Consider the following 21172-nt stretch of genomic DNA (forward strand, 5'->3'; position numbering starts at 1 on the left):
ATTCTGCACGTTTGAGCACGTTTTAAGATAACCTTTATTGTCACTTTTTTCAGTGAACACACCGGCACACATTAAAAATGATTTTTTTAAAAAAAAAAAAATTTTTTTTTTACACTATCTGACCTCTTGTACAGTCTGAACCCATTTCTCAAAAGACAACGCCACGGGGCTTCCTCTCAGCCTATTTGTATTTAGGAGAGCAGACAGACGATTTCCAACAGCTGAGCTGCTGCTGTCGCGTCTCTTCGCAAGCGTGACCAAACTCCGCCGCCGGAGCATTCAACTCGCGCTGCTGCTGCTGCTGTGCCAAAGGCAAAATACAGTAGGGATATAAGGCGTCCAGAAGCCGCCAAGATCTTCCAATCCGCTCCTCCCTCCGGATCAATAAGAGCCAGCAAGGTCCTCCCCTCTATGGGCGGAAAAAGAGCCCGATGCTGCCCCTGCCAGACGCGCTGGTCGCCGGGGCTTTACGCAATCTGTTCCAAATAGCGCAGCGTGGCGGCCGCCGGTTTCTCCCTTTTGGGGAGGGGAAGTAGGTGAGTAGTGTCGGAGGGAGCGACGCACCGGCCCTGGAAAAGCAGGTAGGCGGAATTGACAGGGATTTCAAGCCGTTGGGCAAAGAAAGCCCAGGAGTGCGAAAGTTAGCGCCGGTAGCAGAGAGTGGCCTCTCATCGAGCGGGAACCGTGACTCGGCACCTTAAGGGACCGGCCGCGGGAGTTGGCGGGTTTGATCAAGTTGCGTGAAGGTGGGAAGAGCCTTCTTTCTTTCTCTTCCCCCACCACATCCCCATCCCCGGGGGAAGGCCGGGAGTGGGTGCTTTTGCCGGGAGGCAGGACAAGCAGCAGTTTATTTGATTTCGGAGATGGGTGGGGAAGGGAAGTCGGGCGTTTGGGCGCCCAGCCCAAACTTAAGCGGTTTCAACGAGAAGGCGCCCCAGTGGCGCTGACGTTTTTACTAGCGCCGCCCATGGTTTTTCATGGTCGACACAAGTTCTTTAAAAGGGTGCTGATTCTGCAAAATATAGTTTGGCTGAGGGCCAGACCGTGCTAAACCACAATGTATGTGTGGCTTTGGCCGGGAGCCAATTGTGGTTTATTGGACGACCTACGCGTAAATGGAAGATAGTGCAGCCCAATGAAGTACGCGCGTCTCAATCTCCTCGCGCCGTTCCTTTGCCATGTATTGATTCAGTTTGCAGTCCATTCCGAAGTATCGCTTCGAAGCAACCTCTGAAGAGTTCATACTGTAGGGTATTTTTAGATCAAAGCGTCCAAGTCCTTTCTGATTTCTGTTCTTCCGAAGTAAAGCGAAAGTTGCTCTCCTGAGGAAAAAGAAAATCCATATTGAGAAATACCTTCAGTACGCGAATTAAAGATTTAAAAATCATTGGTTTCGATGTGAATTCCACATTATGCTACTGGAAAATGTGACTGGCCAGGATAATTTATGATTAGGTGGATCTGCATACCCAAGAAGCTGGATTTCTTCAGGAAACCATGGTTAAGTTAATTGTGTGTTGCGTTAGACATTGGCAGTGAGGGATTAGGAAAATAAGACGGTAACATTTGGGAAAGGATAACAGTGTGACACAGGGGTAGTAGGAAGATCCTTGTTTTAAAGCTGGAACTGCAGCTTTAAGATTCAGATAAGATTTAAAAACAATAGCTTACATTACAGCAGAAGTCCCTTCATTTTTGCTAATCAAATGTTACTATCAGTATATTTGGATTGTGAGATATAGAAGGAATGCTTATTTTGCGCTGTGTTATAAATAGATTAAAATATCATCAGCCTCCTGCTCTTTATCTCCCTCTACAGTATTTATACTATGTGAAGTTAAGTTTTTTTGTACCAAAAAAACATTGTGCATTTGTTTCTTGTTAATGGAGTGCAGTAGTGCCTTCTGTCTTTCTTGATGCCCAGAAAAATCCAATAATCTTATTAGAAAAATAGGGCTTTGGATATTTCTGTTGCAAATCTGTCAGAATTTGTTTAACCCCTGCATGCAGTGACGTTTTTAGAAGCAATAGGTTTTCTGGACTTTATTTGAGATACAGTACTGACATGATTGTCATGATGTCCTGTACTAGAAAACTTTATGGGGATCTGGTCACATTCCTGGGCTTCTCAGCAGCTTCTGATAACACTAATCCTAACCAGATTAGAAGGGCAGAGTGAGTGAGTGAGTGAATGAATGAATGAATAAAATATCTTAAAAGTAGTTCCATGCATAGAATTTAGTTAATGTGATTGATTGGTTTTGGCAAATTTATAGCAGATACTTAGACAGTTTGGCTTACCATATTTACTGAATATCATGTAATATATTTACTCAAATCATGACTTAGTATGACATGAGCCACATCATTGGGTTACATCTGAATCCTTAGCTATGATTTAACAATGAATTATTGAATACATATAGTTGGACGGTTCACAAAATATGTTCAGTTATAAACCATTATTTATAAAATACGGTGGCTTAATTCACATATTCTAATTTAAAACCAAGAAACTTCATTATGGCTTTGCATGTTATGAGAACCTGAACAATTTACAGATAATATTGGCTTGGAATTTTAGGAATTATGGTGCCAGTGTAATTTGTTTCTATGTAATGTGACTTTACGCCAGTTATTCTCTTTCAGTTCTGCCTATAGGGCTGGTAATGCACATGTAAACATAGGAAAGGCCCATTGAAAGCTATATTGTTCCCTTAGAAAAAGTGGGTAGAAATGTCTGTGCATCTTATAGAGCGAATATTGAGGCGGGGAAGAAGGGATTGGCCTGTCCTTACCGCTACCACTGCCTGTCACCGCTGCTGCCGTTCGCCACTGGGGAACACTGGAGCCTTCGCTGCCAAGCAGCTGATTGGCGGCTGGATCGACCTCCCAGAATACTGCCGATCAGCTGTTCTAGGCAGTGGGAATCACTGCCGATTGCTATCGCTGCCAATCACCAAATGGCAGTGGCAGTGATAGGCAGCGGTGGCAATCCCCACCGCCTATAACAGTTGATTGGCGGTATTCCGGGAGGCCGATCGAACCGCCAATCAGCTGCTCGGCAGGGAAGGCTCCAGTGTTTCCTGGTGGTGGTGGCAGCTCAGCTCAGTTGACTGGTGGTGGCCGCAACAGAGCGGAACCCTGACACTCTGGGGCTGTGCCCAACCCTGTCCTGGGTCTGCGATAACATGCTGGACCTGACCAGGCTGTTTGCTATTTGCTGCAAGGACTCTAGCCAGATAAATACTGGATGCATGCTGGGAGGCAGAGGCATTTTTTTTCTTGTTTTCCTCCTTTAAAGCTAATGTGTGTCTTATGGTCTGGTGTGTCTTATAGTGCGAAAAATACAGTAATTATGTGAAGAAATATTTGCTCCTTTCAGATTTTTGTCTGTTCTGCCAGACAAAACACAAAACAAAGTGTAACATAAAATAATCCTTGAAGTCACAAAGAATCCAACAACAGCTTGTAGATTCCTATAGGGATCTAAGTTTACAGGTTACTGTTGAAAAGCATTTGGATTTCTGGAGGGACATGACAAATAGTAAAAAATGAACCTTTGGGGATTACATAGATGTTGTTCAGTTAGAAAGCAAACACTATGTTTCAAAATAAGAACTATATACCGACCCGTTTATCAAACATGGAGAAGATAATATATATGGGAGATGCTTTGCTGCCTCTGGAAATGAATGACACACCATCACTGAAGGAATCTTGAATTTGGCTTTCTATCAGAATTTTACAGGAAAATACCAATCCAACTGTCGGTCAGCAAACAAAAAAGTTGATCATGCAACAGGACAATAATCCTGGACATGGAAGAGAACAAATGAAGAAAAACAACTTCCGTGTTTTAGAATAGCCAAGTTAAACTCCAAACTCCATTTATAGAAATGTTGCAGCAAGACCTGAATCAAGCAGTTCATGGTTGCAAAACCTTAAATGCTACAGAGTTGAAGTAACTGCAGTGAAGGTATAGGGCAACATTTCCCACGGTGGTGCAAGCATTAGACCGTCAGTTACAGAAAGAAGGCTTGATTGCAGTTATTTCAGCTAAAGGACTTTACAAGCACTTACTGCTTGTAATTGCCTAAGGAGCACATTACCTAGTATACAATATTTGTTTATGAAATAAAATACTGTTGCACAACTTTGATGTTATTTATTTACTCAGATTCCTATCATTAGGACAGGCAGAAAATATTTGGCAATATATGTAAAGAGATCAGCAAATCTAAAAGAGGGCAAATACTTTTTCACAGCACATTAACTATCGTGACTGGCAGTCAACCACAGCCTTGTGGTATGTACGTTATGTGAAGCCATCAGAGTTTATTAGTTTTAATAGCAAAAACAAGTAGTCCTCATTTAGGACAGTAATGAAAAAGTCAATTTGTGATCAGTCACCACATTTATGATCTTCACATGTAAGGCAAAAGAACAGTGAAGTTCAATCATAAACACAATTGTTTCACTTAGCAATCACTTAACAACCAAGTTGCCAGCCCCAATTGTGCTGCTAAATGAGGACTATTGTATATGCATTATATAAAGAACATTTTTTTACTGCAATAGCTTAAATATGTACTTTTAGTAAGCCAGCATGTATATTTTTTTTTCAGAATGAACTACTGGTGTACTAATAAGAGAAATTGGCCTGTCTTATAGTTATGGCATGTCTGGAACCTTTGAAACAAAATTAACTATGAATATAGTTACACTTGCATAGGTGAAGGCAACATAGAATGAGGGGAAAAAAGAAATCATTGTTTCTCTTTTATTAAAAAAAGAAGAAAATATATGTGCAAATGTAAGATATTTCAATCTTTAAAAAAGAAAGGAAAGGAAGTTTACATTTGTGAAAGACAAACAGAATGGTATTATTATTTGGGATAATAATTTACATGAATATCATCTACCACCATGCTAGTTTCTTTTAGTATTCTATTTTAATCCCTTCCTTTAATATATTTTTATGAACTGGAATTTTAGCTGCATTGAAGGTGCACTTTGAAGTGCCACTGGCACTGTTTGGGCAATTTGACTTTTGTTGACAATTTAAACTAGGAATTCTGGTCCTTTGTATAGTTAGCAACCATCAGGGACCTATGGAGCTGCCCTTTTACTCCATAACAAATACAGGTAGTCATCGATTTACGACCACAATTGACACCAAAATTTCTGTTGCTAAGTGAAACATTTGAAAAATTAAGTGAATTTTGCCCCATTTTACAACCTTTCTTGCCACAATTGTTAAGTGAATCACTGCAGTTGTTAAGTTAGTTACACGGTTGTTAAGTGAATTTAAAAAGTTGTTCTCTTTCATGATGGTAATACTTTGTTTTAACATTAGGTGGAAGAAAATGCAAGAACTTGACAAGATTGAAATCTTGAATCCAGAATGGTAGGTAGATTTTATTACTTTGATTCTTGCTTATTAATAAACCGAATATGAACTGAAGCATATGTTTCAGCTAGTTTTCTGTGTAATGTATGGGGCTAGTATTAGTATTGTTTAGAGTGGAATGAAAGTTTAAGCAGATGCTTCAGTCTTCTGAAGCTTTTAGTTTGCCACTAAAGTTGGCTGTTCTGGAGAGTCAGTGTCAACTGCTTTCAGTTTTAGAGGAGGAAGATGCTTTGATGGAAGAATTACTCTATAGCTTAATAAGGAAATCAAGATATCCAAAATCAATAGCAATGCTCATTGGAAGAAGATATTTCATTCAGAATTGTAATTTAACGTACCACATGGGACGAGTGTTCTAAATAAGTACAGAAGAAGAATTAACTCCACAGAAATCAAAAAGAGTTGCCCAGATGCAAAGATTATCGTAAACTTGTGAACACAGACTCTCTTTTATTGTACAGTCCAAATCAAATAGTTATACTCCAAAGAATTTATGATAAGAGGTGTGAAAAATTTTTGATTCTAAAACAGCTGTTTCAAGTTCTAAGTAGGGTTGTTCCAACCTTGGTGGCAGTCTTCCCGAATTACTCCAGAAGTATTCTGAGCTTGAAAAGATCCTGCTTTGGGCTTAGAATGCAGTATCAGTTCTAAATGGTGCCATTTGAAGCTCAGAACGCTTCTGGGGAGTTGAAACTATTCATTTCAAACTTAAGACATTTCAAATTCAAGACACTTTAGTCTGTGAACTTGATGCCATGCTGCATTTAGTCCAAGTCTTTTATCTTTTCCCTCTAGTGGTATTTTATCACGAGTACTTCCAAGCAGCAGAGTTCAGCACTGTGTGAATCCCTGAAAAAACTGCTGAAGTGTCAGTACATGTTTAAAATACAGATGGGAGAGAGAGGAGGGTAGAACTCTCTGTGTATTTCTTTTATGTGCACAGAAGAGATGAAGCATACAGAGGTATTTGTGTCTCACTGTGTCAGAAGCAATCGGTTTTCTGTAGATACAGTAATATCCGCTTAACCACCACATTTGGGATCAGTAAGTCTTGTCACTAAGAGAGACATCATGTGACTGCAATGGACCATCACTTCCCATTTGGTTGTTAAATGAGTCACTGTAGGTCATTAAGTGAGTCATGTAACCACAAGTCACGATTTTATTGCCAGCTTTATTAATTATACTTGTCAAAAGCCAGTTGTGAAGCTTGCAAATGGTAATCACATGACCAAAGGGACACTGCAATGGTCACAAGTGCAAGACCAGTTGTGCGATTATTTTTACAATTAGGCAAGGATTAAGTACCTAAATCTGGAAAGAGGTAAGATTTTGAAATAGGTACGAATTGAAATGTTTGAGGATTAGTAAATGCAGTGATTGCATTGATGGCATAATGATTCCAATCAAAATTTCTCATTATGCTCTAACATTTCTTTTAAAATTTAGATTACGGAGATAATATTCTAATTGTTATTCTTTGTTAGGCTTTTGTGTGTTAAAAAAATGACTTGTCCAGCATTCCCACATTTAGTGTCCTATAAATTTCTGGGTCTTCAATGCCCACAATCTCATAATGCTGAGGACTGTGTAAATTGACCTCTGGTAGACTGTATTGGAGCAGAATGAGAAAGCTTTCCTTAGTTATTAATTATTAGTTAAGGTTTCTGTTTCTTTTATTTATTGTTCAGCTGACTTTTAAATGTTTTTTCATAGCAGTAGATTTCCTTTTCAATGCTTTCTACAGTCCTGAATGAACAGGTTGCTGCAGCTGCAGACTTGGGCAAGTGATATAATTTGTATTGGAGTAATTATTAACTCTTCTCCTTCATAATAAATTATTGAGTTATACTTGCCATTAAAGAATGGAGCTGCTCTTGGCTGAAGATTTGGGTAGAGAAGGTTTCATTTTTTAAAAAACCACAACTCTGCATATAAGAAAAGACAGATTGTGTTTCCATTCCCTTGATAACTGTAACTGTATTTTCTAGGAGAAGAAAATATTTTCTTAGTATTTCTTTGATTGCACATATGCTAGCAAGCAAATTTAAAAGGATTATTCTGTCACACTGTTTTAATAAATGAAAGATTTTTTTATATATATGGCACTAGTACAACTTCTATCTCTTTCAATCAAGATAATTGCTTCATTATATGGTACTATAGTGAAACAATAAACTGTTAAGAAAGCTGTGGTAGATAGGCTGACAGCTTGAATGATTATCAGACACCCTACATCATACATCAGGAGACCAGAGGCTGCCATATGCAATGTCTTGGAGACAAATTAAAAATTAACATGAAATGACAGATCTTCTCAACATCCTTCGAAACACCACTACAGTAAATAAGCAGTTCCAGCAATTATACTATTATGTCCTATTAAGTAACATGGAGACAGGGATCTCATGTTAACTGAGCAAGGCTTCCAGCCACAGTCTATAATCCACAAATAAGCATGATATCTTGCAGGAAACTTCCAGTAGAAATGTCCAGCTGATACAGCCAGCATCCATTGCAGTCATTGGAGTAGAAAATGCAGAGCATTCACTGTATTATTACCTGGTAACAGCAGCCAGAGCTGTGCTTCAAATGTCAGAGAAGAAAGAGAGGGGGTGCTCAACAGGTAGCGCTACACACAACATGGGCCACAAATCACTTTACTAAGGGACTTCTGGGGTTCCATGCTGCCTAGCCTTTGTCATTCCTTTCCTGGCAAAGTGCTGAATGGCAGTGGTGGTGGCTGACTCCAGTACTGTGAATCCACAGATGTCTTTCAGACATATGTTTGAACTTTTTTAACAGCTGTTTTTTTAGAGGCACCACACAAAACATGGAAGAAGATGAAGGCACTTCATTCCAGATGTATCTACAGTGGCAAAAAACATTTTAACCCAAGTAGAAATATTTGTAGTCCTGCAGTACTATAATCCACATGTTTTCTTAGCTTAATTTCAGTTCCATTAATATATAAAGAGATTCTGGTCTAACAAATGACATGCTAAAGTAGACCGGGGGGAACAGTTATTGTGTGTGATGTAGAAGGTCCTGTTTGTCTTACTGGAGGAGGAGATTTTTATCTTCTCCTTTTTATATATAACTTGGGGAAATTAGTATATCTAATACTCCTGCCTTTTATTTCCCTCACAACAACTCTGTGAGGTGGGTTGGGCAGAGAGAAAGACAGTGACGTGCTTTCATGATGCTAGATTACCCTTTTCCAACATGATGCCCTCATGATTACTATAACTGTATTTGGCATTGAGAAATTACCCCTTTATCGTTGGGTTGGATTGAACTGGAATCGTCTTATTAAACTAAGGACTATTAAAGATATAGTACACATAGATATATTCTGAAATGTTTTAACAGTTCTGTGAAAAGCAAATTTACCAAACATAACCTATAGGCTATGTTTAATTCAAACAATGAGTTTTATGTGAGTTTTCCATCTTACTTTGCAGGATTTGCCAACCCAAAACTGATGGCCAAATTCAGAATGGTACAAAGCAGAATAATTGTGTTGATAACCTTTTTGAAGAAGCTCAGAAAGTTGGGGCCGTATGCTCAGAGCAGGCTAAGGTAAGTTTAAAGTAAATGGATGCGGGTTTGTAAGACGTAGTTATTTAAAAATTAAAGCAGTTTTTATTTAAGCAGTAATGTTTTCCCCTGAAATCAACTAACAGTCAAAAAAGAAAGGAAAATGAAGTAGGAAAAAGAAGATAAGGAGGAAAAAAATAAGCAGAGATACGCACAGCAGAGATTATGCCAGGCAACAGGCTAAAACATATGCAGCTTGGACTTGTGTGCTATTTGGATTCTGTCTTAGGTCAGATTATGATTAAATAGCTGATGTTCAGTATATTTGTGAAGAAGTGCATCTATGGATGACAATGAGGAATTCTCTTATTGCTCTACTAAAGAGGAAAGTAGCAAGAATTAATGCAAAAACTACAATTTCATTTGATAAGCATCGGTTTTCTAAAACATCAGTGGTAAAACAGGAGAATGACTCAAGAACAAATAAGTGAGGAATGAAAGTGCATTAAATACAAAAGCGTTTGTACATGAAAAAATAAGTACATGAAGAAAGGGTGAATGGATCAAGGGGAAGCAGAGGCCATAAGTCACAGTTGGATGAAGTTGGCAGGCTAGCGGCCAGAGTCACCTTATTGGTGAGAGGAGCAGCCTATAAATTTAATAAATAAATAAATAAACAGAAGGCAGTGAGTGAAGTAAAGGACATGGTTAGAAAGAAAGAAAATTTACAAGCATCAAAAGGCACAGTGAAAGATGTTGGTGTATACAGGCATTTTGGACTTATCTTTGTGAGGTACTGCTCATATGTTTATACATTTATTCTTGCATAAATGGTGTGGCTTAGCTCTTGATATAATGATAATTTGTGTTTTCATTTTACAGGCCGATACAATTATTACATTATGGAAAAATGGGTTTACAATAAATGATGGTGAACTCCGAAGTTACACAGATGTTGCAAACCAGCGCTTCTTGGATTCCATTAAAAAGGGGCAAGTCAGATTTGTATTAATGGGGTTTGCACATTACACTCTGTAGTGACTGCCCAGTTTGGGCAAAATTTTGGATATACTGTCTACTCAAAATGTGCATCAATTCAAACTTTTTTTTTTAATGATACCCTTCTTTGAGATATGTGAAAGACAAACTAATCAAATGGCATTCCATGTTTGTTTGGTAATATATTTGCTGGCTGGTGGGCTGTTTCAATGGACAAAGTATATGTTGACATTTAAATTCAAAACTGGTCTTATATATGGAGATGCTTCATTATTATACAGTATATGGAAAAAAAATGAGAAGAAAAAGCTGAAAACAAAATGTTTGTTTGTTTATTTGTTTGTTTATTATATTTATATACCGCCCTTCTCCCGAAGGACTCAGGGCGGTGAACAGCCAGGATCAAATACATAAATATAAAAGTTAAAAACAATTTAAAACCAGATTAAATACTTTGGCCCACAATTAAAACATCCCATTAAAATCCAATTTAAAATTTAAAACCGTTAAAATTAGGCTAGCCCGGGTTGCTGGAATAACAAAGTCTTCAGGGCACGGCAGAAGGTGCGCAAGTCAGGGATCCTCCGTACCTCCAGGGGCAGCTCGTTCCAGAGGGCAGGAGCCCCCACTGAGAAGGCTCTCCCCCAGGGGTCGCCAGTCGACATTGTCTGACCGACAGCACCCCGAGGAGCTCCGCCCTGTGGGAGCGTACTGGCCGGTGGGAGGCTGTCAGTAGCAGAAGGCGATCCCGTAAGTACCCAGGTCCTAAGCCATGGAGCGCTTTAAAGATGTTAATCAACACCTTGAATCGCACCCGGAAGACCACTGGGAGCCAATTCAGCTCGCACAGGAGAGGTGTTACATGGGAGCGCCCCGTCGCTCCCATAATCACCCGCATGGCCACATTTTGGACCAGCTGGAGCCTCCGGATGCTCTTCAAGGGGAGCCCCATTGCAGTAGTCCAGTCGGGAAATGTTGGACTATGACATACACGTAGTCCTTGATCTATGATTGCAATTGAGCCCTGAAATTTCCATATGTTTCAAATATTTCTCTTAGGGAGCTGCCTCTTGAGTTACAGAAGATCTGTGACAAAGAAGAGGTCGATGTGAAGGTGGATGATAAGATGGATGAGTTATATATGTCACCGAAGGCAGTATTTCATCCTTTCTCTGGAGCAGGGTATCGATTGGGAAGGTGAGCAGCTTCATGCTTTTATGGTAGTAACTGAAACTAGCTTATGAAATGAATGGAGGTGATGGTTTTCTTTCATTCTTCTTATGCTTCAATCCTCTGCCTATATTTACTTTTGAGTAAATCTCAAAAAATGTATAATGTGAATAAGATGGCGCCTACATTTCTGGATTTTGAAGAAGACTTCTATAGGTAGTTCTCACCTTACAACCACAACAGGAACCAGAATAGACTCGTAGACATTAACATAATCTATAGCAGGGTGTGAAATGCTACTGGTTCGGGGCGGTTCTCCTGAATCAGTAGTGAAAATGCTACTGGTTCGCCCGAACCAGTAGTAAAAAAATGCTTTAAAAAGTAAAAAAAAAAAAAAAAGTTCCCACGATCGCACCGCACAACTGACACTGAACTTTTTTTAAACTTTTTTTTTAGCATTTTTTTACTACCCGTTCGGGCAATAGGTAGTAAAAAAAAGTTTTAAAAAGGTTCCAACAATCAGCGGTGACAATCAGCTGTGCCGTGGGATCCTCTGAACTTTTTTTTTAATTTTTAAAGCATTTTTTTAAACTACCTTTTGGGGGGGGGGTCCATTTTTGCTCCCAGGAGGCTTCCCTGAGGCCTGCTAGGCCAAAAACGTGGATGCTAGGAAAGAAAGAGATGCTAGGAAAGAAAAAGAGAGAGGGAGAGAGAAAGAAAGAAAAAGAAAGAGAAGGAGGGAGGGGAGAAAGAAAGAAAAAGAAAGGGAGGGAGGGAGGGAAAAAGGAGAGGAAGGAAGGACCACAAACCTGGCACTAGACGCAACTTCAGAGGATACCTTGAAAGAGCACAGCAATCCAGGGCTGGAAGGGACCTGGAGGTCATCTAGTCCAATCCCCTGCTCCAGCAGGACATTGTTAAAGTGAGTTTCTGTCTTTTGACCCCCCCAGTCACATGTCTACATAGCCATCCCACTCAGTCACATGACCCTACGCCCGCCAAGCCACGCCCACAGAACTGGTAGGAAAAAAATTTAGATTTCACCACTGATCTATGGACTGTGCAAAAGAGACAGTCAACCAGCCCAAAAGAGAACAAAAAGATTCCAGCACCTCTCCACCAGTAATCGGCACCCAGATCAGCATAGATTAACTCAAAGGTTAACTTCAGACCAATCAAGTAAACAACACCCCAATCAAGAAACTGCCAAAGAGTCATCAGTAAACAGCCCAACCAAAGAATCTCTAAGGCCGCCCCCACCAACACTGACGGGCAAGCCACTAGAATATTAAACTGACAGCAAACAGCACTCGGTGTTTGTTACCTAGTTAGGGTAATGAAACGCCTGTAAGAAAACAAGCTCAGAGAGCACAAAGGACCCCTCACCAGAATTTCTGTTGTCAACTTGTTAAGTGATTTTCCAACTTTTGCCAAACCTGTTAAATGAATCACTGCAGGTATTAAGAGAATCACAGGATCATTAAGCAAATCCAGCTTCTCCCATTGATTTTGCTTGTAGAAACCATCTGAGAAGATCACAAATAGGGTTCATATGACCTTCGGATGCTAAAATCATTGTAAATACATCCTGGTTGCCAAGAACCTGGATTTTGATCACGTGACCATGGGGATGCTAAAATGATCATAAGTGCAAGTCGTAAACAATTTTTCAGTGTCATTGGACGTTTGAATAGTCACTAAATGGATGGTTGTAAGTCAAGGACTACCTATGCAAAACATTTGCTTCAAACTTAGAGCTGAAAATATTGCTGCCTTTCTACTGAATATCCTATCTTAGTATCAAATAACCAGTTTAATAATATTTGTAAATGAAAGAGATGCTGGAAGACTAACAAGAATCATAACAATAGTCCAGTTCTCCCTCTCATTAAGTTACCTTTGGATAAATTCCCTTCAAATTGTACAGCATCACTGTACATTATATCTTAGTATCGTTCCTTTATATTAATTGTCTTTACCTTATTGATAATCTTACTTACCTTTCCCTAATCCAAGACTGGCTTGGGAAGTCTAAGAATGTCAACTAATCTAGAAGACATCAGGTTGGAGAAAACTGACATAATTTGATGTCCTGGCCATTATGTTTCAGGAGATGTTGAATTCTATTCATATTGAGTCATTGTGGAAATCTCTGCTGTTGTTGGGTTTTGGGGTGGGGTGTTTTTTTTTTTTTTTTTTTTTGGCTATATATCAAAAAAAAATATTTTTCTATAAGACCTATCCTGAATATAAGTCCTAGTATGTGCGCCCTAGCATGAGTGGTGCAGTGGCCTAGAGGTGGAACTCTTGCCTCATAATCAGGAGGCTGTGAGTTCGATCATAGGTAGAGGCAGATATTTCTCTCTCTGGGCACGAAGAGAATATATCTGCTGAATATAGTTCCGCATTGGCGACAGGAAGGGCATCCGGCCAGTAAACATTCAGCTCCATTCAGTTGCCCAGACTCCACCCCGCAAGGGCTTACGGGCCATTAAAATACAATGATGTGCACCCTAGCATGTGCGCCCAATATAAGTCCTACCCCCAAAATAAGTCCTACTTTAGTGCCTGGTGGTGCCCACACGAGGTGAGGAGGGTTGAGCTGCCCCATGCATACACTGGCTTACCTCAGGAGTCCCTGCAACCAGGCCATCCATGCCCCAACAACTGCCTCGTGACGGCAGCACCAGCAGCCATGTGCAGCAAGAACCCATGTGGCCGCCAACCGACTTCTGCTTGCTTACCGACGCAACAGAGAGCAGAAGGCCGAGCAACGTGCCAGTGCTGCAGCCACAAGATGAGGCAGGTGTTGGGACATGGATGGCCTGGCTGCAAGGGCCCTGAGGTAAGCCGGTGTGGGGCACATGGGGCAGCTAAAAAAAAATAAAATAAGACCAACCGAAAAGAAGCCCTAGTGCTTATTTCGGAGCCCAAAAGAAAATAAGACTGAGTCTTATTTTCAGGGAAATAAAGGTATTTAGCTACATAGCTCATAAATAAATTATCTAGAATGAAGTGAAATTATAATCTCATATGATTAAAACTTTATTTTTCAGTGCTACACCTAGAATAATTTCCAAAGTAAAAAAAAAAGGTGAAGAAACTGAAAAGAGAAAACCGACAGTAGTGCTAAATAATTCAGAACCTATCACTAGAATCCAGATTTGGTTAGCAGATGGAGCAAGGATAGTACAAAACTTCAATATTTCTCATCGGTAAGAATAGATCACATTAACAGAATTCATTTTGTACAATATACTGTGCAGTTTACAGGATATTTACTTCCTTTCAAGACAAATTACAGCCCACCAAGCTATTCCTAAAAATGTTTACTTAGAAATGAAATTCTATTGCAACCATTGGGGCATACTTCCAAGAAAGTATTAGATTACAGCAAAGTGCCTTTAAAACATTAATTTGTTTTGAATACTGAGCCATGAAATATATTAGTTTTTCAACATTAGCTATGGATAAAACCTAGATAAATATTTTAAAGTATACGTGAAAATAATAGTGTAAATGTTTAAAAAATTCAAAAAAGGAAACACACTGTTAAGCAAAGTGGTATAGCCATTGTGACATAAATGAGCCGCAGTGCATGCCGCATTCATTTTCCACTGCCTTCACACTGAATCAAGGCATCAGAAATTTCGGGAAATCTTATGTCAGAATGATTGCCTTGGCAAGGTTTTTATGCTAGGTTTAGTTTGCTTAGCCCTAATTTGTTGAATAAACCACAGCTGCAATCCAAATTACTGTAAGATAAAACTCTTTTGATTTGCTAATAAAGTTGTGTTTCTGCTTTTTCATACGTGAGTCTGATTGGATTTGATCCAGTATTGCAAAACATTGTATTTTTTTAAACTGTTTCTCTATGGATTGTGTGATATCTATATATATAAAAGCGAAATACCACTCACGCATCTCACGAAATCTTCAGAACTGTAAAGCCTACAAACTTGAAATTTGGCACGTATGTTCCTTTGGCTTCTAGGTGCTCGCTGAAAAAGTTTTTTTCGAAATGACCATCAGATCATTAGTATTTTTTATATTATTATTAATACACTCTGATGCTAAGGAGTTAGATGTTCTAGTCCTCCTTCCCACCTGAAAAGAACTCTGTTCCAACTGCCGTGTGAGCGTGGCCAGCACGTGACTCATCCGGTGGGCTGGGAGTTTAGATATTCTATGCAGAAGTTTTAGTATCCTGTATATGGAGAGGACAACAACTTTGGAAAAACCAAAGGATAGATTGTTCTTTAGCCAGTTTACTCACTGGTTTCCCAATTATGGCCATTTTGAGATATGTGGACTTCAACTTCCAGAATTCTACATCCAGCATATCCAATGATGATAATTTTAGCAATTGAAGTCAACAGGCCTCAAAACTGCTGTGATTGGGAAGCAATGCACTAACATCTTAGAGAAAAATAAACAGTCTGGAGTAATGCAACTCCCCTCCACATGCCATGTATTTCTATACTAGCTGGATACCTGTGCTCCGCTATGAAACTGTGATCAGGCTTGATAAATCCACACTTATAGCTTGAAAATTAATGAGTAGTTATGGATCGGCCTCTCCTCTCCCCTTCTCTTCCTCAGGCTTGCTCCGCAGAAGCCTCTCCTCTCCTATCCCACTTCTCTCCCTCAGGCTGGTCCCATTGATCCTCTCCTATCCCCTTCTTTCCCTCAGGCTTGCCCCACAGAGGCCTCTCCTAACTTATCCCCTTCTCTCCCTCAGGCTGGCCCCATTGATCCTCTCCTATTGCCTTCCCTTCCTCAGGCTTGCCCCACAGAGGCCTCTCCTATCTTATCTCCTTCTCTCCCTTTCAGGTGGGGAGTAGAACAACAACTGATACAGAACAACAGGCTGGGAAAAGCTATCCTACCCCCTTTAGTATATACAGAAAAACTGTTCTTCTTATCAATGACTGACCACGTGGTTCAGATTCAGAAAGAGCAATATCAGCAGTCTTCTAGGGAAAATTAATTTGGGATGGAGGATTAACAATTCATTTGGATATACAGTGGCGATAATGCTTATAACTGTTCTGATTGAGGTTAGAACACCTCCTTTCATTGTATCGCAAACAGTCAGAAAAACCTGAACAGATTTATTCTTATATGAGCATAATGTTTTCATACATAACATAACATAACATAACATAACATAACATAACATAACATAACATAACATAACATAACATAACATAACATAACATAGAAGATGTTAATTTGGGAAGAACTGGTTTTCTAAATGTGTAATGATAAAATGTGTAATGAAAATATAAGTTCTATAGGAGAATTTAAAATGTGTAATGATAAAAATAAGTTCCATAGGAGAACTTAGAATATGCTTGTGTGGTGTTTGTGAAGGTCCTGATTTGCTCAAAATCAGTTTCTTCTAATTGTCATGACGCCACGAAATTTGTTCGTTTAAAATGTGATTTAAAATGTCAGGCATTAATTTTTGTTCCTTTCCATTTTAGAATAAGCCACATCAGAGACTTCATAATTGACTACCAGAGATATCAAGGAAGAAGACCTTTCACACTGACTACTTCACTTCCTTTTCGAGAATTGTTGAATGAATCTCTCACACTAGAGGAAGCTAACTTAAAAAATGCTGTTGTTGTGCAAAGACTTAAAAATAATATTGAGCCTTTCCGGAGTTTCTCTTCTTAGTATTCTCTACCTAAAAGAAAGAACAGTTGCAGGAAAGGTCTTGGAAATGTGGAAGACAATATCCATATAGTAGGTCCCCAGTTTTGATTATTTTAATGTAGAACATCCGACTGTTAGTTGAGTGATTTTAGCTGAATCACCTCCACTTGGGAATAGCAATAATTCCTGTGTTTTATATGACATCTACAGTGCTGCTTTGAAAAGGTATGCAATGTATGCTGAACCCCAAAGGTTTTTTATTATATATATTTTGTTCGTTTGTTTTAAATAGCCTGGCAGAAAGTAATAGAGCCAACCCTACTGAACTGGGCATTCTGTCACCAGTAAAGGAACGTGTTGGGAAAATCTTGAATATTTCTGTAAGTTTGAAGTTGAAAAAATTTTGAAAGCACAATTTGACTTCATTCTTGCTTACTTTTTATCTGTTATAGTTTGATATATTTTATTCTATCAATGCTACAGTATGATATTGACATAACTTAATATATACATTTCATTTGTACAGAAAAATACCACAGGTACAGTTTTTAAGTGTAGTGACTGTTTCTTTTGAAAATGTGTCTCCCAATGTATGCTTTAGGATATCAGAGGAGCAAATGACTAAAATAGCATCATGTCACAACCTCTTTCATATGTATATATAATACACACACGAAAGAATTGTAATTCTGGTTTTACTATTTTGACAAGTGTATTCCTTAGGGACATGTGACTGTACATGTCGGAATAATTCCACATGTAATAATTCCACTTTAATTATATGGACATACCTCTGGTATGTCCAATTGCATTTCAATTGCATTTCAATTGCATTTTATGCCATTAAAAACAGAAATACATTATTATCTGTAGTCCTGAATTATTTATTTAGAACTCAGCTCTACTGCTTTACTCCTAAGGAATGTTTCGGTTGTTAGTTTTCAGATTGAAGCACTGAATAAGGAGTCTGCCTACTACAGTATATGAGAAATAACGTTCGGCTTTAAAAGGCAAGCCTTCTGCCTTTGGTTTTCTAAATAGAAGCAAGCTTTGAGAACACGTTTCAAGCAACCATTAAGAAATGAAGCAGATTTAAGTGCAGTATTAGAACTACATGTTTGAATTGATTCAAAGGCAGATGGTTTAGGATATAAAATACAGCTTTCATCATTGAAAATGTCTTGGCAGATGGCAGTTCTGGATAGTCTCATCTGGACTTGGAAGCTAAGCAAGATCAGCCTTGGTTGCAACTTGAATGGGGAAGCTGCCAGGGAATTCCAAAGGTGTAGAGTAGGCAGTAAATTTAAAAAACAAAATCCCATAAGGAAGAGGAAAACCAATTCTGTACTGTTGCCAAAATTTTGCAAAAACATTTCAATGAAATTACCAACTCAAACAGTAGTTTGTCATTTAGGAAGTCTGAAATCATTAGAAATACCTTTTATCATGTTGGTTTGATGGGATGGGGTTTATCAAGTGGAATCACATTATTGAGTCCTCCTACCTGCAAAATTATTCTCATTATTCATTTATTACAACTGACATGTTAAAAATGCTGGATATGAAAGAAACAATAATAATCATTTGAAAAATTATAATCTGGCCTGATATCCAAAGGAAAAGGGGATAAGAAGGAAATTGGGCAGAATCCTAATTCTTCAAAGCTGTTGATCAGGAGAAATGGCCTGGAGGACGAGGAGGCAAGTCACAATTGGGCCAACTTGCAGAGGAGAATCCACCTTGCCTTCTGTGGATAATTCAAACATGTATTTTCCAAAACGTCCTGCTTTTGATCACCCGACAAGGTCACTTTCAGGAACAGCTGCATGGGACTTGAACATGGCTCCTGCCACATTAGCAGGAACTAGAATTGAATAATTAAGTCCGCCCCTGCTATCATATTCATTTTTTTTTTATTATTAAATTAAGAAGTATAAGTGAGCTTTGCAGCTGGGACATTTTTTTTCCTTGATAATCCATCTCAGAAAATAAGGCTGCCTTTCTCCATCTGTGCTGCAACGAAGGCATCAGACAAATTATCCCAGAACCTGTTGTGTGTTTTTTTTTTAATACATCAGAAATGGGATTTTACCATCAGGATATATTACTTGGCCTTATTTGTGAATTCCATTGTTCGTTGGTTGCTTTTTTTTTTTGGCATGGCTGGATATGCATCCAATTTAATTTTTTCTCCGTTATTGTGGTATGTGAGTCAAGGCTTTTTAGGTTATGAACTTTGGTTTGTAATTTAAGAATGATGTGTGAACCCAGCCAGTAATGTCTAACTTATTAACTCATCATTGAATAAATCTTGGCCTAGGAAAGTATACATCCAGTATTTTTTGTCTCTAGATAACTATGTTTTAGCAAAAGCACAATATATACGACTTCACAGTGCTTTACAGCCCTCTCTAGGCTGTTTACAGAGTCAGCGTATTGCCCCCAACAATCTGGATCCTCATTTTACCAACCTTGGAAGGATGGAAGGCTAAGTCAGGATCAAACTGCTGGCAGTCGGCAGAATTAGCCTGCAATACTGCATTCTAGCCACTATGCCACCACACCTGGGTGATTTAGGTCACCCAAATCCTGTGGAGTTACTTTTTTTACCTTTTTTCTACACCTTTCATTTTAGTGTAGGTTATGCATCGTAACCTACACTAAAATGCTGATGCATCATAATGGTGCAGTGGATAGCCATGGGGCTTTCCTATACCTCAAGGCTAAACGTAAGAGATCCTGCTAGATTCAAACTAAGTATAATGCTTGGTTTTATTTTATTTTTATGGATTGAGCCAATTAATAAACCAAAGTAAAGCAAAATAAGGCGCTGCGTGGTATATGACCTGGCTTTCCTCCATCTGCAAATTACCTCTAGCTAGCGACCAAGAGGAGGAGCTAAGAGTCAAAGCTGACTAATATCATCCCTAGACCAAAATGAATTTTAAGCATTCTTTAAAAAAATATTTTTATGTATGGATGTGTGCATGTATTTTTTAATTGGTTAAATGCTTTAACACTAAACTAGCTGATAATAAATGATATTATGATCCTCCAAGTCCCTTATTTTGCAAAAACCAATATGGAATATAGTCTCACAATTTGAAACAGAATATAATGTCATTTCTATTACCATTGTATCTTCTTTTGTGTAAGAATTGATTTTACTGATGCAGACTAATGGGGATTTTTATTTGTAAATTCCTGCAATGTAATAAATCTAAACATTCTTCAAAATCATTAAAACTTTGCAAGGATTACAGACTTCCCTACTTCTGTGTGAAATATTGTTTTGTGAACTGTTACACATGTAGATAACCACTCAAAAATGAAATATGCTTGAAATCTCAACAGCAATATGCTAACTTGCATGTCAGCACATATAAAAACATGCATGCATACAATTCAGTATGTGTATGTCCTAGTGTCTCAGGAAACTAAAAGGTCATCTCGTAGGATGTGCTGTATCTTCTGTTCATTATTTTAAAAACTGCAGGTTGTATATCTCTTAACAAAGCACAGAACAATGTGGAGTATAAAATCAGTATAGAAATGTTGATGTCTTCTAGTCTTCTAGTTCTATATGATGTTTCTCAAAGTAACTGATCTTTACATCTTGTTTGATTTTATCTACACATTTGTACATCGGTATAGACACACATAGAACTGAATCTGTTAACTGGAATGCAATGTATCTATTAATTTTAACCAGGACATCTCATCAAAAACATCCACTTCATTTAAGTTAAAAACCATGTTTGAGATATTATTTCATAGCATGCTACTACTACTTACGACCACCATTGAGCCCAAAATTTATGTTGCTGAGTGAGACATTTGTTAAGTGAGTTTTGCCCCAAATTACGACCTTTCTTGCCACAATTGCTAAATTAATCTCTGCAATTGTTAAATTAGTAACCTGATTGTTAAGTGAATCTGGTTTCCCCATTGACTTTGCTGGTCAGGTCACAAAAGGTGACCTGGGACACTGCAGCCATCACCAATATGAGTCAGTTGACAAAAGTCTGAATTTTGATCATGTAACCACGGGGATACTATAATGGTTGTAAGTGCGAAAAATTGTCATAAGTCACTTTTTCCAGTGCAGTTGTAACTTCGAAATGTCATTAAATGAACTGTTGTAAATGGAGAACTACCTGTACATTGCTTCTTTGGTTATATGGTAGAATAATTAAAGACACAAGTATTTCACTGAAAAAGATTTATCCTGTTCTTTCAAGACATCCTCTTTAGATTAAAATGAAGATTGCATTGAAAAGAAACAATGAGAAAAAGGCAACTCAAATTTCCTTAAGAAATAATATTTGAATAACACTATTTAGAAAATGATCTGCAGAATGTTTCACTGAGGTCAGACAATTTATC

The 21172-nt window shown here is 38.5% G+C and overlaps 1 protein-coding gene across 1 annotated transcript; it reads left to right on the forward strand.

Annotated features, from left to right (window-relative positions):
* The first annotated feature begins 313 nt into the window (after positions 1-313).
* UBXN2A (UBX domain protein 2A) lies at positions 314-20938 on the forward strand. The gene is made up of 7 exons (XM_070933017.1): positions 314-581; positions 5360-5410; positions 8878-8995; positions 9836-9949; positions 11016-11149; positions 14179-14337; positions 16612-20938. The coding sequence occupies exons 2-7, from the start codon at positions 5370-5372 to the stop codon at positions 16805-16807; spliced, it is 762 nt and encodes a 253-aa protein (XP_070789118.1). The 5' UTR covers positions 314-581; positions 5360-5369; the 3' UTR covers positions 16808-20938.
* Positions 20939-21172: the final 234 nt, after the last annotated feature.

The sequence above is a fragment of the Pituophis catenifer genome, unplaced genomic scaffold (genome assembly GCF_029215685.1).
Source record: "Pituophis catenifer annectens isolate HBS135680 unplaced genomic scaffold, rPitCat1.0.hap2 SCAF_1, whole genome shotgun sequence".
NCBI classification, from domain to species: Eukaryota; Metazoa; Chordata; class Lepidosauria; order Squamata; family Colubridae; genus Pituophis; species Pituophis catenifer.

Excerpts from the sequence above, each read along its gene's own strand:
- UBXN2A (XM_070933017.1), top strand. The coding sequence starts at position 5,370 with ATGCAAGAACTTGACAAGATTGAAATCTTGAATCCAGAATG. Across the intron at positions 5,411-8,877 it reads GAAATCTTGAATCCAGAATG|GATTTGCCAACCCAAAACTG; the intron begins GTAGGTAGATTT and ends CTTACTTTGCAG. Across the intron at positions 9,950-11,015 it reads ATTCCATTAAAAAGGGGCAA|CTGCCTCTTGAGTTACAGAA; the intron begins GTCAGATTTGTA and ends TCTCTTAGGGAG.